The sequence below is a fragment of the Carassius carassius genome, chromosome 23 (assembly GCF_963082965.1).
Source record: "Carassius carassius chromosome 23, fCarCar2.1, whole genome shotgun sequence".
In the NCBI taxonomy this organism is placed as follows: Eukaryota; Metazoa; Chordata; class Actinopteri; order Cypriniformes; family Cyprinidae; genus Carassius; species Carassius carassius.
Window position 1 is genome coordinate 12,837,414 of NC_081777.1, and position 18,809 is coordinate 12,856,222.

Consider the following 18,809-nt stretch of genomic DNA (forward strand, 5'->3'; position numbering starts at 1 on the left):
AATAAATCTTTAATGAGAACACTGGATTGATGAAAATATTTTGTAGCATTATGCCTCAGCTATTTTGCTGCTTGAAAACACAAGGCTAAGACAAATAATCTGCTATTCTAAATACATAACACATAGATAAACACTCAGAGAGACATTTGACATTTCAAAATAACAAGAAATTATATCTACAGTGAAATATTAGATATTAGAGTTATTTGAGCTACATGAGGCTCCACGAATGGCTTTCGCAATTAATATTCACACTTTTAAATACTAAATTCACATACTGATACAGCAGAGCTCAAATTAAAATTCCACTGAATTGTCCATGAATGGTCCATTTGAGAGCTGAATATATGCCACTATTAAATGCAAGTGGCCAGGATCGTGTTTCTGATTGCAGAAGCAGTGCGCTGAAAATTCCTAAGTGGCTCAAAAATGAGCACATTTGCACACAAATTATAACCTAAAATAGGCTCATGCATAACGCTAACATCTACATTTGTGGAATGTTTCATTGACAGAATCTCTTTTGCTTTTTCTCAGCAGTCATGTTGGGAATGCATATAAAAAAGAACGCAAGTTTAGGGCTTTAGTACAACAAAGAAGATGTAGAAATACCCACATACAGAAGCAAGCATATATACAGCATTTACATATCCATACTAAGATTACAATTAAAGGAATATTCTGGGCCTAATGCAAGTAATCAACAGCATTTGTGGCATGTTGAATAATTAATTTGAACTTTTTCCCTAGTTTTCTTTAAAGGGGATGCCTAATACTATTTCATGTGTTCTGACTTATTTACAGTGCAGAGTTGGATTCTCATGCTAAACATGACCAACGTCTAAAAAAAACGAGCTGGACGTATTTATGTGCCAAAGACACTCATTCAGGTTTTGTATAAGTTTCATATAGTTTTTTGGCCCTGTATGACATCACAAAGGTCAGGACGCAATTCTGGATCAGGTATATATGGCTGGATCTGATTTTTAGCCATATTAAAGTCAATTAAGTTTTTGTTCCTGTTTCGTTTATGTTGATGTCACTGCTTTGCAGATGATTGCTTCAAATGCTTTGTATGCTTGTGACTCTTTAGCTCCACCCACGGCACACCCTCAGAATAGAGGTCTGCAAGCCCGTCGAGTCCATTTGGGCCAGGCTCGGGCCATTCTTTTTTTTTTACAGATCAGGCTAGAGCTGATTTAGCTCTCTCCTTTTACTGTGCCCATATACACGCAAAGCACACATAGGCTACCTTATGAAATACTGTTATAATGATTATAAGCTATTATAAATATTATACATCGTCAACGCAATACGCAACGCATATACCCATGCATTAGAATACAGGTGACAGTTAACCATGCAGAGCATCAGAGACTGTAGACGGTAATGTTTTCACTTGGTTCATTTCTCTTAGTTCATTTCTCTTGGTTCATGTCAAATTAATTTTGATAAATAAGTCGCACCTGACTATAAGTCGCAGGACCAGCCAAACTATGAAATAAAGTGCGACTTATAGTCCGGAAAATACGGTAGTTTTTGTTTTCGATATGTTTTATTTCATTAAGTAGTAATTTAATGCTTTCTATAGACATATTTATGTGTCCATGAGGCATATTTTCGCTGAGTTTCAGTTTATTTTTGTGAAGCGCTCCTATTCAAGACCAGACGGCAAAAAGCGCATTATGTTTGTTTTCTTTATTTTATAAAAGCACAACCTTTTGTTGATATTATGAGTGAACTAACATAAAAGTAGACCCTTTACAGTTATGACTGATGAATTACTCTTACCTTATGAGCAAAAATGACGGCGTATCCATGGAAAACATGCAAAGTGATCATGCTGGTGACTCCATGTCCTGCAAAGCGCCGCACAAACATTTATCTAGGTTCAACTTTAAACATTGTTAAACTTGAACTGTTTTAGTATATCTATAGATTTTATTTTAGGCAAGTTGTGATGATTTGAGAAGGCTAAATTGATCCAACATATGATCAGCTTACTGTCTGCCGCTGGCTACTTGGTCATTACTTTAAAAAACAAAAACTTATATTTAACGAACAAGAAAAAAATAAATTTTCGAAAATTAACTTGATAAAAAAAGTTAATGATTAATATAATCACTTTGCTATTACATGCAAAACTGAACTATTTTTAATAGCTGAAACAGTAGTATAAGCAGTTTTGGGAGAAAGAGCGGGCTCGGGCCGGTCATTCTGATAAGCTGTCGGACACAGCTCGGGCCTGAGCATCATGGGTCAGGGCAGGGCTCAGGCTTAAATATGAGGCCCGTGCAGGGCTCTACCTCAGAATCCGGACTGCTTGATTGAGAAGCAGTATATCTGTATCTGTCTTTTAAAAATCTTACAAAACTAAAGACTCTTCAGAGATATGAAGAATGCAATATTATACTACGGGCCGTTAAATGCTTGGCTGACGAACATTCTGAGGCGTGCAATTATTTTTAGGGGTACGGCAAACATAGTTCCAGTCAGCTCTCTTGACCGCATTACTGTTCCATATCACTTTGCATAATTATGTAATAACCAAAGACTATATAGAATACCCAAGACATGTCACTTTTATTGTCGTCTTGAATGGGGAAAAATGCAATGCTCGATATGGCCGCTCAATCGCAGGAAGCCCCGTCTTCTGAATGAAAAGCCAATCGCTAATCGGTAAAGTCAGCTGGTCACTGTAGCTGCCGTTAGAAGTCCCGGTTGCTATAGAAACAGTCAGTGCTCTGATACGTGCGCTCAGGACTGCTCATGCACACTGGCTGATCTAGCACTGTGCTGACGATTTTATCAGTTAGCCTATATAGTGTAGCAACTTAAAGGCTACACAACACTTCTCATTAGCGAGGGAATAACTGTTGCTGTTTAGAGATGCACAGAAGTAGCCTAATTCACACAAGTTATCTCACTTTCTCTTTCACTGTTTGCCTCTGTCTCTCTCACTCACTTTCTAATAACTTCAGTAATAACTGCATTAGAATGCAATCAGAATGCATTAGAAAAAGAATGCACACCCCAGGAGGTGATGCGGCCACGACGCGAAGCGTTACATACTCTACAGGTACACAAGATCAACAAGAGATTGGCAGAAACTGTGTGTGGTATGTTAGCTTTGGGAAAAATAAAAAAATATATATAACAAAAAGGTTTTAGGTGTTTTTTTCTTTATAGTGAAATTTACACAAAATAGATTTGTCTGTGTTTTTAATCACACGGTTTACTTTTTGTTTGATTATTTTTACATATCCATTTTAACATTCACATCTCTTTTTTTTATCTCTCTGTAATCCAGATGTCTGCTTTTTTAAAATGAATAGGGGGGCAAAATCAACATTATACCACAAGTGCAAGTTAACTTGTGCTTAACCCAGAACATTCCTTTAAAGTCACACACACATTTGAGACACAGTGAGGGAATACACCTTGCCTATTTTATGCAGAGCAACCTAAAAAAATAAATTTAAAAAAATGCGATGTACACATTTGGAATGATTTATTTCAGTATGCCATATGGTTTCTGCCTGAGCTGGAATACTAAAATGTATTTATTTTATTTATTTTTTCCTTGTACACACGCCCTCGCAATCCTGTTCATTGTCGGTCTCACCACAAATGCACATACAGTACTCGTGACAGTATTTATCCTTCTCTATTGAGCTCTCTTCTGAAGCTTTTCAGTCTATGCACTTACATTTGCATTCAATATATGACAGAATATCTGAGAAGCGAGTTAAGTCCATTCTTCCTACTTTGTACCCAATAACTTTCATTTCAGCATATACTGTACGTCACTTTCATCCACTCAAGTGCTTCAGCTTTATTCTCCGGAGCTTCATTCAAAGTAAGACATCTGAGAGTAGACATTACTGTAGTAACCCCCAATCTATCATTCCAGAGGCTTGAAATCAAGGGCAAGTCCAAACAAACCAACACTTTGTCTCATCATGAGATTTGTTGCCTCTCTGATCACATTTTAGTCGCATCTTATAATATAAATCACTTTCCTTTCCAAACCTCCAGCTCTTCCTTATGGCATGCTAACTTTGAATTTTAATTCTAAAGCCATTTACATCTCATCATGCATCATTATAATCCCACAATTGCTTACTAAAGCAAACAGTTTAGCACACAAATGTCTCTCTTGTGATTCCTTAAACTGGATTTTCACATTGCGACTGATTGCTGCTAACTCTAGTTGTGCTTAGATGATAATACTTTTAAGTCTGGGTGCTTTAATCTACCTTGACCTTACAACACTATGAGCCTTCATCATAATATTTCATCCAAACCTTCTACACTTCTTCCTAGGGATTTCTTAGCCCGTTGGCCTATCCTGGTGTTTCTGGTTATTTCAGTTCCCCTGATTACCTGCCTGCCTCCTATAGGCTTCATTAAGCAGCTGTATCTCTTCCTGGTAACCTCCAGCCTCCTGGTGCTGTCTTCGGCTGTTCTGTCTGTGTGCTTCCACTGTATCTGGAATGTGGATGTTAATGTTGTCCGCATCCGGGTTACTTGTAGGGATCAGCAGTGAGTATGAGGCTGTTTCACCTAGGTCACACGAGACAAAGCGGTTCTCGCGACGAGAGTAGCGTAGTGAAGGTGAGCGTGCGTGTGTGGATGACTGGCTGATATTGGAGACAATAGACACACTGTCCATGGCCTCCTCATTGTCGCAGATCTCCAGAACCTCCAAGTGAATTTTTACGTTGGTGTCTGCGACTCCGCACCCTACTCCAACTCCACCACCCCCAGTGCTAGAGTTACGCTCTTCAGCACTAGGTTCATGACCCACCGATTTGGAGCGGTACACCTCAACTTTCTTGGCATTGTTGGGGGAGATCTTCAGGCCATCGCTGCTGACTTCATAGGTGGAGAGGGACAGTGTTTTGCCTGTGGGGGCATGGAGGGAAACTGTGCCCTGGAAGGCACATAATGGAATGGCTAACCCAGCTGTGGATCTCTGTTTGGAAATGAAAAGACAGGGAGACATGCTGTCAAGTCAAGTGCCAAACAGTATGCAGGGGTTAAAGCTAAAAAAATCCTGAGCCTCAATTTTTTTTTCAGGGGGTTAGGGGTTGAGGAAGTGGACACAAACACAGGGTTATTTGCCAGACAAAAAAAAAGAAAAAAAAAGAACATTATTTGAAACGAACATATCTGCCATTGCCATGAGCCCTTGACAAGCCCAGGCTACAGATTATGGCAGGATATTTGAAAAAAGCAACACCAAGAAAGTTTACAAACTACAATATGGTGCAAACACGTGTAACATTTATTTAGGATGCTTTTGATATAAGTTTTACTGGTTAGCTTTGTCGTTGACAGGGAACAAGGTGACCTACAATCTAAAACATGAAATTTGTAAAGTTGTTTTGTTCAAAAGAAATAAATGGTAAATTAAATACTGTGAAATGCATATAAAATAGGAAATATACAAACAACAACAACAAAAATATTAAAATGGTCCAAGAACTGGTAACTTAAACTAGGTTCATACAGATACTGCAGATACTTTTTTTTCAAGGACTAAAATCAGATCTCACTTATCAATCAATATTTGTATTATCTTTCAGATTCTAATAAATAAACTAATAAAATAAAAAAGACACAAATACAGTGCAACACATTCAAAGAATGCAATGACTGTGACAACTTTAAAATTTGAAAGGATACTATGACAAAGTTATCGCTTTCCTTATTCAAACTCTTTTTTTTCATTAATATATGATTGACCTTAAGAATGGAAGCTATATTATACACTTGGACAATTATGAGCTTTATCATGCTCATAGACACTAGGGGTGTGAGATTACACTTAGCTCACAAGGCAAAATATATACATGATGACAAGATGCTTGGTTCACTAGAACGAGACAATGTTTTAAAGGTCCCATGGTTTCTGATGTGTAGCTTATTATTCAAGTTCACACAGACTTTCTTTCTAAATCATTTAATACTGTTTATGCATCAGTGAATAAGCAAGTGACTAAATGATCAACTTCACTTTTTTTTTATATAAATAATGGTAAATTTACTATTTACCATTTATTAAAGAACGCAACGCGAGTATATCTGCACACTTGCCCCAACTGCCGTTATAATGAATGATGCTGTTATGCTGCACAAAGAAGCTCTTACTGTATTCATGTCGATATTGTGTTTGCTGTTAGTTGTGGTGAAAGCATTTTGTGAGAGAAAACGTGTTGCATTGATGAGATCACTGCATCCACGCAATAAACAGACTCTCTCTACTCAATGTTCATCACTGCAGCCATTCATGTGATGGGAAAAGATCTAAAAAATATTGCTATAACCAACACCTCCACAGACAAAAGTATTTGTGAGGGGTTCCACATGTAATACGCATTTTGAATGCAAAAATGTCGGCCAATCACAACAGTTGGCGTTTACTCTGAGTCTCACAGCAGACACGCCCCCTCAAACAGAGCATTCAAGCTAGAGGGCTAAAATCAGGATATAAAAATGCCTTTTATTTCGAAATTTTAAATGTAAAAATCATACTAACAATATAAGTACACCTCAGGAAACATAAAAAAAAAATAATAATAATCCACATCATGGGACCTTTAATACTTTTTAAATGACAAAATATTTGTCTTTTAATCACAAAAATTCAAACAACACAGTTGTATTTTGAAATGTTTGAACTAATCTAGGGCTTTAAATAAGGATTAGTTTGCTAATCAAGTAATATACTTATTTTAACAAGCGAGTAATGTAATGTTTTTTAGTTATACAAATAGAACTAAGTGAAAAACAGTCTTTAATATGACTATATTTATATATAAAGGCAAAAATGATGAGGCAATAATGATTGGCCTCAAATAAATCAAGATCAAAATCAAGTACATGGTTTTATTGGACAACACCGTTAAATACACAATGCAAAATGCCTATATTACAACAAATACCTGCAGAGGGTGCCAATGGCCTGCTGATGTTTCATATGATTCAACATTAATATTTGGCCACATGCAAAGTCAGATACTTTTGAAATAGCGACGTACAATAAATTGCATTCTTAGAAATATGTTGATGTAGTCTCCTGTGTTGGCAAAGGTTTAAATGATTAACATTACAAATCAATTGAGTTTTCCCAGTTAAACGTTAAGCAACCCAAACTCACCACATATGCAGAGGACAGCCCCTTTTACACATACAGTGTTTACTGGTAAATTGCAGGTAAGAGATCATGTGTGAACAGGACCTTTTCAAAAATACAGGTAAATGCATTCTGGCAATCATATTTTTCTTATGGAGATGATGTGATTACAAAGCCCTGCTGCTTTTTTAAATAGCTTTTTTATGTAAATATGATGCTAGATTGAAAACATTGACCATCATACTTTGCAGCTTTTTCAATGTGCTGTGCTTGAGACCCAGGCTTCTTTTCCATTCATCAGCTGCGACTCTGCAATTGGATACTATTATGTGTGTCTCCTGTTTATAAGAACAAAAACTTATGATTGGCTAGTTTTGTTAGTTTGGTTAAGAGTGAAGGCTGTGTATTGACAAGTGTTTTTAAAAGTAGGATGACTATCTTTTTTTTCTGCGACCCCAAACGCCGCACACCGGAGATCCAGCACAGTTCCAGAGAACTTTAATCCCCAAGTATGATACACAAACACACACAAAATGGAAATTTAAGTTCAAAAATTAAAAGAAGCCCATGTTTTACTTGCCCTCAAAAGGGATCCTAGGTGTTTATGACTTTCTTCTTTCAGACAAATCTAATCTGCGTTTTATTAAAAATTGTCCTTGCTCTTCCAAGCTTTTTAATGGCATGGGCGGGTGTTTTTGTTCAACTGTCCAAAAGCAGTCAAATAAAACGCACCCATCCATATTAAATGTGCCTCACACGTCTCCAGAGGGTGAGTAAAGGCTTCCCTTCTAATTTTTGTAAAAAAAAAAAAAAAAAAGATCCACATCTTAACTAATATAAACAGTTTTGTGTAACTTCCTTTAACTATCATACATGCATTCATGAGAGACTGCCTTTCCGGCGTATGTGCCAGACGTAGCCGTAGCGCATGTGCTTGTGAACTTTGCGCAAAGCAATATTTGTTTGCAGGAAAGAAGGAAGCAAAGTTTCAAATCCTGATTTTGTACATCTAAATCATAACCAGCCTTTTGTTTTGCTTTCTCTCCATTGCACTTCCACCTTTGTCACTAATCACGGTCACTTGAGCTACGCCTACATCATCCATCAGAATGACAGTTAGCAGAAATGAAAGAAGGGTGTTTATAAAGTTTATAGATATGGGTATATAGATATTTTTCTTACAAAAACATCGATTTGCTACATGAGGCTTTGATTCACCCCCCAGAGCTGTGTGAGGCACGTTTTAATATGGATGGATGTATTTGACTACTTTTGGACTATTGAACAAAAACACCTGCCCATGCCATTAAAAAACTTGGAAGAGCAAGTAAAATTTTTTATATTCGGATTCATCTGAAAAAACAAAGTCATATATACATAGCATGCCTTAAGGGTGAGAAAAAATTGACTTATGTTCATTGTTGGGTAAACTAACTCTTTAATATTGAAAATAATGATAAAAAAAATCAAAGAAATGTCAAAGTTACAGCTTACAGGGAAAGACTCATCAATTTAATTAATGATAAACATCAAGCATACACTATTAATACTCAAAATTGATTATTCAGAAAAAGCAAAGCCATATTTTTGAAATGTAATTTATGCAATTTAAACATAATATTTTATATTAATTATTTTAACTTTACCTCTCTCTGTAAATTGCATGATTGTCATAGGTATATTTGGTTGGTCCAATTGAGTAGCACCTTTAAAAAATATTTGTTATTATCTACCCACCCTCCAAACATGTGACTTTTCCCATGGAAGATGCATCAAGAAAAAGAAGATGCTCTTTTCCTCTATAAAATGGAAATGGTGATCACTGGTCCATGTACTTTTAGAATTATGGTTGGTTTAACAAAAGAAACAAAAGAGAAACTTGGGATATCATCCCAGATATCCCTTTTCAGGCTTCACTCGAAAAATCAGTGCATTACACCCTGGTTATAATATTATGAAAACATTTCTAGTGCAGATACAATGTGCAAACAAATATCTGAAGTGTGCCAGCTATGTAACTAGCAATTATATTATTATTATACACTCTTTAATCATTAAATGAGCTTGTAGTTTATCTGGGTAAATGGCAACACAATTTATGAATGTGGTCTAGTGCAATGACGTTTAATGATTATGAAATTTAGCCAAACAGAATGATACTATATGCTGGACATGGAGACATACTATATATATATATATAGTACTATATATTCTATATATAATATAGAAAATGGTGGGCTGTCATGGCCACAGGGCCTTCCCTGCTTGCCCTGTTAAAAATAAAATTATATGTTTTTATTATTATTATTAATATTTTTTAGGTATCATTTTCATTTGTGTAATGTCCACAAAATGGCCTATTAGGGCTGTCACTTTTAGTTCGAAAATCAATTGCACAATCGATCCGACCAACCAAAAAAAGTTTTGAAAATGAAAATAAGGAATCGATTTTAACCAAATATGTACACTATTAATTTTTAAAGAATTAAACAATTAAAAAATATAGATGTAACAAAACTCACAAACAAGCATGAAAAGAAAATAAAGAATTCCAAAAGTGCAGTATGCGTTGCGAAAGCTAGAGAGAAAATACCAGAAATTATACGCTCCTATAAGATACAGTGATGTCGAAAGCGACCTCTTATGCTGCGTTCACACCAAATGCGAATAGAGCATCTGGCGCGAATGATTTCAATGTTAAGTCAATGTAAAGACGCGTTTACGCGCATCTCGAGGTCTCGTGGCGCGGTAGACACGAATTAAAAAAGGACCATTGCAAGCTGACAGCGACCGGCTTTTGTGGTGGAAAATTGGCAGCAATATGCCCACCTTGTGCAGCTGTACCTGAGTGTCCCTGGGACATCGAGCACAACAAGTTATTTGGCCATGTTTATTTTTTTTCATACAGTATGAGTAAAGGGACATGGAATGACAGGCGCACAGATTTTATTTACAAGTGACAGGTGAGTGCTTTATTATTTGACAAGTATTGAATCATGCACATTGTTATAGAGGTGTACTTGGTGCGTTGATAATACAGTGGTGTGTGGATGTCCAGTATTTGTAAAGTTTTGCTGCTGTGGGTGCGTCGTCATTTTAGAGTGACGTGAATGTTCATAGTGACCAGTGTATCGGTGGATTACTTTTACTGATCCATGTAGGGAAATTCTCTTAATTTAAACCACCCCCATCTAGTCTACTGTTGAAATTGTTGATCAGCTGTCATTGTTGTTGAGAGCCTGTGTGCGGCATAATATGTGAATTATATGCATATGACTGTGTTAGCTGTTACAGAGATGTGTAAGATAGATGTGTAAGGGTATGTACAGGTAGTTTACAGTTGCGTACTGAAGGCCCTGACTGAAACCCCACGGTACGCTAATGTATATAAATCATAATACAATAAAATTAATTTTAAAAAAGTCCAAAGCTCTAAATACACACAAAGTCAATGACATTTAAACAGCAGTCCAATAAATGTCATTCTTTTCGCCAGGCGTTTTCTGTGATTTAATGAGCCCTGTGTATATATCAGACTTGTCGAGAACAAAAGCTCTGGTCAAATTATGACAAACACCCATAGTTCCATTTTGCCATCTTTCTCCCATCAGGATCTTCAGTCATACAGTAGCGCCACACTACAGAGAAATTCAGTTTAGTGGCATTGTTATTATCATTGATATGCTCCTTTCATGATAAAAAGACACAGTCGCGTGGAGCTTGTGTGCAATAGATTGAAATGCCACACTTGACTGAGGACTGTGAATAATTGAAACATTTTGATCTGATGTCATCTGACCATTCAGCACAGCAGCCACTGTTAAGGCTCTCTTTTTACATTTTGTCATTCCATCTTTCTTGTTACATTATAGAAAGACTAAGGAATGAGATGTCAGCAATATGATGTGTGTCTCAAGCAGGCTTTCCCCAAAACACAGCATTATCATTCAAATGAAATAATGCTCATTAGAGGTTGTAGAGATCATGTGACTTTGGAAAGGGTATAAAGCTGCATGTGAATTCACCCACTGGATGAGTTAGAGGCACTGGGGCGAAGAAGGATAATAACCAAATCAGGGTCGAGGCAGGAAAGCAGACAGAGAAAATGGCAAATGCAAACAAGACCCAGGCCTTTTATGATGTTTATGATTACATGTGTGAGTGGCCTAGTTTTTCCATAATGCTGTAAAAAAATGGTGGAAAACCAAAGAATTTGTGGGACCTGAAGGATTTTTCTGAAGAACTGCAGGCTGTTCAGGACAAACAAGGGGACTCATGAAGAACAATCACAAACAACAACAACAACAACATCACAGTATTAAGAATCAGGGGGATGTAAACTTTTGGACGGGTCATTTTAACAAATTCAACTATTATTTTCTCTTGTAGACTATATGTAATCATCTTTTATCTGAAATCTTATTCATGTCAGTACTATATAAACGATAACATGCATTTTGTATGATCCCTCTTATTTTGGTAAAATTACCATTTTGCTGATTCTGAAAGGGGGATATAAACTTTTGACCTCAATAGTAGAACCTGAATACTCAATATACTCACAATTACTAATCTGCCCCAGGTACTAGGTCAGATCTCTCCTCCTACTCTGGGTCACTGCCACCAGAGGAGCTGAAGGCCTAAAGGCTGATTTATACTTCTGCGTCAGACCTACACCATAGCCTTTACGGCATAGGCTATGCGTCAGTTTTCATTTACACTTCTGCCCCATTGTCCATGTCGACGTGCAGTACACATGCAAACCTCTAGTCTGCAGTGTCCAATGGCATGTTGCTGGTGTAACCCACAGTACCGCGACAAAAGCCTGAAGAAAAAGTGGCTTTTCAGAGAAGCATTATAGCCGTCATGGCGGCAAATAAATATTAAATCATTAAATCATTATTTAAAACTACAAAAAGGAGACGACAACGGAACAAGAGAAGATGGCATTCTTTCAATCAAAGGATTTTTACCACGGCAGATAAACATTGTTGGTCGCGGACAACTAGTGATGTATAATACTGTGTAGTATGATAAATTATAAGACACTTGTTCTTTGCTTTGTTTTATTTTATATAAGAAGGTGTTACATTAAAATATATTAAAGTGCACATAAACACACACAAAACTCAAGTACATAAGGAGGGAGGGGTTCTAGCAGACCAATAACAGCGCTTGCGGTCCGCATAGAATTGATGCGCTGTTAGATTTTTGGAGAGGTGTACGTCAGGCTACGGTGTACTACACATAGCCTACGGCGTAGGTTCGACACAGAAGTATAAATCAGCCTTAAGTTGTGATCTAGCTTCCTGCCTTCAGTAGCAGATACACAGCGACAGTCATAGTCTTCTGTGCTGCAAAAGCCCAGTGGGGTTTCCAAGTCACAAGAGAGTATTTTATAAACCTGCTGTTTTGGCCCCAAACATTATAAGAGCCTAAACTATCCCAACTGTATTTTTTTACCCACTGTTTCAAAGTGATGGCTTGCAGTAGAGCCCACTGCAGCAGGGTACATAGAGGAACTGCTTGTTGTCAGAAATCCTACAATATATTCCTCATAGCAAAAGGCTTTTAAAAACAGAAAATTGTTTTCATCATACCGACTGGTACCAAAAGGGAAGAAAACATAAGACTGCTGAAGAAAGATCAGCTTTGTGTGTTTAAATGGGTCATATAATTAAAAAAAATTCTCAGATCTTTTAAAAATAAATTGATTTCTGTACTGTGAAAACTAATAATTTCCCCATTACAAAAATACCTTCTACAGAAAGACCATCTAAGCTGACTACATTTGCCCATTTACAATAATTGAGTAATGTTTACTGAATTACCTGCTCTTATAATTTGTTTACAGTATATTAAATCAAGATCACAAAAAAATGGATGGATATATGTAGACAGACGCATGCACTTTATCAGTGTTACTCATTGCAGGTGTTATACATCTGTTTGATCTTGATGGGGTCTGTCTTGGACAAGCACATGGCCTTTTGTTTTGACGGCTCACCATGTGTTCCACTGTCATCATGATGTTTACTCCGCCACTCTTTTTATCCCTGTTAGCTAATTCTTCCTCACCTGCACCCTGTTTTGTCCTCATTATCTTCCCTTTATCATGCCCTTTTGTTTGTTGTCTTGAGTCAGACTGTAAGCATTATTTTGAAGCTCAGATCATCTCAGTGCCTTTCATGTTTCTGACTCTGAATCTTGTTATGTTTATTTTTCTAGTCTAGTTGGTCTGGTGTTCCTGTTTTTGGTCATCCCTCCTTTTTACCTGCCTGTCCTCAGCCTCTGGAATTCAGTGGAGAACAATTGCTGGTTCACCACTTCTCTTCACCGCTGTCTCAGCAGAAGCCGGGTTGACTCCGCGCTGATCTAGCTTACTGATTACTGGTGGTCTTGCTATCCAGCTGATTAATCGACTGAGTTTTTTTGTTGTCTCAGTTTTTTAATAAACGTAGATTTTTTTGTTTCACCTGCTGTTGAAAAAACTCATAGATGGCGCCGCCGAGTCCGGTCGCCGTCCAGGTCGCTCCGCTTAGATTATGTTTTTATTTACTTTTTTACCTACTTTTGCTTTCTCTTTTTACACACATTACCTCTGCACTAATCATATATGAAAAGGAAACACTTTTGGACATTGGACACCGCTTCACTGACCTGTTTCACGGACGCTGCTGTAACGCCGTCTGAAAACTTCTCTGTTTTACGGATGGACAGGACAGCCGAGGCCGGCAAATCCAAAGGCAGAGGAGTGTGTTTCATGATTAACAAGAAATGGTGTGACCCCAGGAATATCTCCACTCTGTCACGCTCCTGCTCGCCTCATCTGAAACATTTATCCATTATTTGCCGCCCATTCTATCTGCCTCAGGAGTTTTTATCGATCATCATAACTGCTGTTTACATCCTACCACAAGCAGACACCGGCTTGGCTTTGTCTGAGCTTCACGATGCGCTCAGCGGCAACATCAACAAACATCCTGACGCTGCTATTATCATTGCTGGGGACTTTAACAAAGCCAAACTCAGTCAAGTTATGCCTAATTTTTATCAACATGTACCCTGTCCAACAAGAGGACCGAATACACTGGATCATTGCTATACTCAGTTTAAGAATGGCTACAAAGCTCGCTCACTACCGGCTTTCGGCAAATTGGACCATGCCGCCATTTTCCTCACACCGGAATATAAACAACGGCTCGTTCAAGATCCCCCGGTGCAGAGGGTGGTGACGCGATGGTCCGCCCAATCAGAAGCAACGTTACTGGCTGCTCTTGATGAAGTAGACTGGTACATGTTTCGCGCAAGATCATCTGACTTCAGCGAGTTCATGGATGTAGCATTAAGCTTTGTAAAGACGCTAGCCGAACAAGCTATGGATACAATAACTTTAAGGACTTTCTTAAATCAGAAACCGTGGGTGGACAGATCAATCCGTGCAGCAGTAAACAAACGCACTGCTGCTTACAACGACGGTTTTCTGTCGGGAAACATGAGCGAGTGCAAAGCATCGTGCTATGCTCTCCTGCGCGCAGTAAGAGCCGCCTAACACAGATACAGGGAACGCATAGAGTCACATTTCCAGCTAACTCCCGACGCATGTGGCAAGGACTAAAGACCATCTGTGCCTTTGGACATAAATCCTCTGCAGAGGTGAGAGCAGATCCGTCGCTGACTGACGAGCTAAACACTTTCTACGGCCGCTTTGAAAGCAATCTAAGCAGTGCGAGTCTGCCGATCAGCGCGTCAGGAAGCAGCAGTCAGAGCAGCGATCATCATGCAATCACCGTGTCGGAGGACGAGGTTCGGAGGGCACTAAAGCAAGTGAATGTAAGGAAAGCAGCCGGACCTGATGGGATTTCTGGCCGTGTTCTGCGGTCCTGCACTGGTCAGCTCGCTGGTTTGTTTACATCCATTTTTAATGAGTCTCTTGCTACATCGGTGGTTCCCACCTCATTCACAAAATCTGTCATCATCCCTGTGCCTAAGAACACTAAACCCTCTTGTCTGAATGACTATCGTCCAGTTGCCCTCACATCAATAGTCATGAAGGTCTTTGAGGGACTGGTTAAAAACGTCATCTGCTCCTCCATACCGGATACTTTGGACCCTCTTCAGTTTGCCTATCGCCCAAACAGATCCACAGATGATGCCATCTCTCACATCCTGCACTCTTCTCTCACACACATTGACAGCAATAACAGGAACTATGTAAGGCTGCTATTTATTGACTATAGCTCAGCTTTTAATACTATAGTCCCCTTAAAGCTAGCTTCTAAACTCATAGACCTCGGCCTGAATTCTTCACTCTGCAAATGAATTCTTGATTTCCTCACCGGCAGACCTCAAGTGGTGAAACTAGGGCAGTACACCTCCAGCTCCATCACCCTGAACGTAGAAGCCCCGCAGGGCTGTGTCCTGAGTCCCCTGCTCTACTCTCTCTACACACATGACTGCGTGTCTTCGCACAACTCCACATCTATAATCAAATTTGCTAATGGTACTGTGGTTCTGGGCTTCATTCACAACAATAATGAGACCGCATACTTGGACGAGGTAGAGAAATTAACATCATGGTGCCAGGACAACTGTCTCTCTCTGAATGTGAGCAAAACTAAAGAGCTGATTGTGGACTTCAGGAAGAGACAGCAGCAGCCCTATACTCCTCTTATGATCAACGCGATACCTGTGGAGATGGTGAGCAGCTTCAAGTACCTTGGTGTAAACATCTCCGAGGACCTGACTTGGACTACTCACATTCAAACACAGGTTAATAAAGCCAGGCAAAGACTGTACCATCTGCGACAGCTGAGGAAATTCAGGGTCTCACCAGCAATCGTGAAAACTTTCTGTTCTGTGGCTATAGAAAGTGTATTGACTCAGTGTATCTCAGTGTGGTATTGGAACAGCTACAGTCAAGACTGCAAAGCCCTGCAGAGAGTTGTGCGCTTAGCTGAGCGCATTTCAGGGTCTGCTCTCCCCCTCTCTGCAGGACATCTACCTAAAACGCTGCAGAAGTAGAGCTGCTAAAATCATCAAAGACTCCACCCACCCCAGTAACGATCTTTTCACTTTGCTGCCATCTGTTAAGTGCTACCGTAGCCTGATGGCAAAAACCGAGAGACTCAGGAGGAGTTTCTTCCCCCAGGCCATCAGGCTCCTAAACTCTAAACCAGCCTCTTAACATCTTCATGTCTCCACTTAATGTTCACTTTATCAGTAAGATATTCATCATTCACTACCTCACATAGAGACACTGACAGTGTCACCCTGTTTGCACATTTGCTTCTTGTACATTCCTGTGTATCTTAATATTTAAGACTACAGTAAAATGCACATATGCACATTGTACATCCCTGTACATCTTAATATTTAAGACTACAGTTTACTTTCATGCACATTATTTTGCGTTCAATATTTAATTCTACAATATACATCTTTTTTATATTTTATTCTTATATTTTTGATTGTTTACTTTTATTTCATTCTTACATAGCTATATTTATGTACTGTATATTTTCATCAGTGTTGTTTTCTTTAATAATTGCACTGTCCATGGAGCGGACCTGACTCACATTTCACTGCTGGTTATATATGCTATATATAATTTTGTATGTGACGAATAAAAAGCTTGAATCTCTTGAATCTCTTTTTGGATCACGGACTTGTTTTTAACAGTACAGACTGACCAACTGATGGATCCAGTGGGTGAGGAATTTGTTCGATCGCCTCATCACGGAGCTCTCCTCGGCCACCAAGCCAGCCAGCTCTCATCCACCACTCAGAAGGTGGAGACCCTCACTGCCCAAATGGCCGAATTAAGCGTCCGCTTCCACGAATTCCGAAGATGTTCTGTCGTCCTCTACTTCTGTGGTTCCCATGTCTCTCTCTCACCACAATCACGAGCCCGAGCCACAAGCCAATAACCCGCCATTGTATGATGGAGATCCAAATTCATGTTGGGCGTTTTTATCTCAGCCTTTTGTCTTACCTAATTTAAGGAGCCTTAGTCTCTCTTCCATGTACCTGACTGCCTGTGATGCATTACAATCCCCATACAAGAAAGTTACCATTTTATTTCTCTCGTTATTCCAAGTCCAAGCTTAATCCACTCATTATTTCAGCTTCAAAAGTCCACTTAATGTCACGGTGATGGATGACAAATGCAACTGTGCACATGTACATTCTGACTTGAGTTAACTCGCTTGATAACTTTGACTGTTTGCCCTTTTGAACTATAATAACGATCGCTCATGCAATGCCATGGCCGCTTACGTTATTTATTTGATAACATCTCTGTGTTCTCTGCTCTGCGTCGAGTCTGAATCTGACCAATAAAACTTTAAGATTAAACGGTTCATTTATATTATTATAAAAATGGGAGAAAATGTAAAACGCGGTTTGGTGGTTTTGGTGCTTCTAAAGGCAGAGAGAGAGAGATCGTTTTTTTGGCTCACTCTTTTCTTTTCGTAATTTTACAAGTTGCAAGTTACAAAAAACACAATCAGTGTTTGATCACGGCCGGGTGTTCTCCGAGTCCGATGACTCCGATCACACAGGTATTACACAAAATGTTAAACAGACTCGGGACCCGAGGTAATAGATTCGGACCCGACCCGGACCCGGCTGATCATTTAAAATATAGACCCGAACCCGTACGGGTCCCGGGTCAACAGGTCTCGGGTGCACTGTGAAGACCTCTAGCTTGAGCACAAGGAAATTTTCAACTTTATTGAACACTCCTTCCATGTGGATGTGTCATCTCTCACTCCATCTATCACTCTGCTCTGCCCTACTCTGTGCTGCTCTAGAAAGTGAAATGGTAGAACTGCAGACAAAAGACAATTTCAAATTGGAACTCAGATCAGGTGTTTTGTCACTTATGTAGTTTGGTGTCTGAAGAAGATTTTACCACTTTGAAGCCACTTGTGCAAAAAGTTATGTCTTTCTTTGTGAGCATACACACTTGTGAGTCAACATTCTCAACCATGAACACCATAAAGAGGAAACAGAGAAACCGCCTCACCAATGAACATCTTGAATGCCTCAAAGGATTGCAACAACAAGATACAAATACGTTTATTAATTTACATTTATTCATTTAGCAGACGCTTTTATCCAAAGCGATACAAATGAGGACAATGGAAGCAATCAAAAACAACAAAAAGAGCAATGATATATAAGTGCTATAACAAGTCTAGTTAGCTTAACAGTACACGTAGCAAGGGCTTTTAAATAATATAATAAATAAAAAGAAAACAGAATAGAAAAAGAACAGAGCAAGCTAGTGTTAGAGGTCTTATATATATATATATGCTATCAAAATTATTCAACCCCCTTGACCTGCAAGACATTTTGCTGCCGAGAACAACATTTTATGAAATCAATTAAACAAAGGCATCAGTAAAGTATTAGAAAGAGTTGATTAATACACTTTTGAGTAATTCTGAGAATGGAACATTGATGAATCATGATAAAATTCAAATTGACTCTAAACATTCATGTTCAAAATTATTCAACCCCCTTTGTGCAGAATCGTTTCTTCTATAAAATCACCAATAAACGCTGTCTGTAAGTGTTTAGAAGCTTCTGTCATCTCTCTACTACAGTCTTGGCCCATTCCTCACCTGAAAAAGCTTCCAGATCACTGATAATCTTTGGTTTA

General features: G+C 38.6%; 1 protein-coding gene across 1 annotated transcript in view; it reads right to left on the reverse strand.

Annotated features, from left to right (window-relative positions):
* Window positions 1-3,496: 3,496 nt before the first annotated feature.
* Window positions 3,497-18,809, reverse strand: part of LOC132101336 (probable G-protein coupled receptor 149) — a 29,099-nt gene continuing 13,786 nt past the window's right edge. The window contains exon 4 of the mRNA XM_059506218.1: window positions 3,497-4,978. Within this exon, the coding sequence (XP_059362201.1) occupies window positions 4,370-4,978 (609 nt within the window). The 3' untranslated portion in view covers window positions 3,497-4,369. The remainder of the gene's footprint in view (window positions 4,979-18,809) is intronic.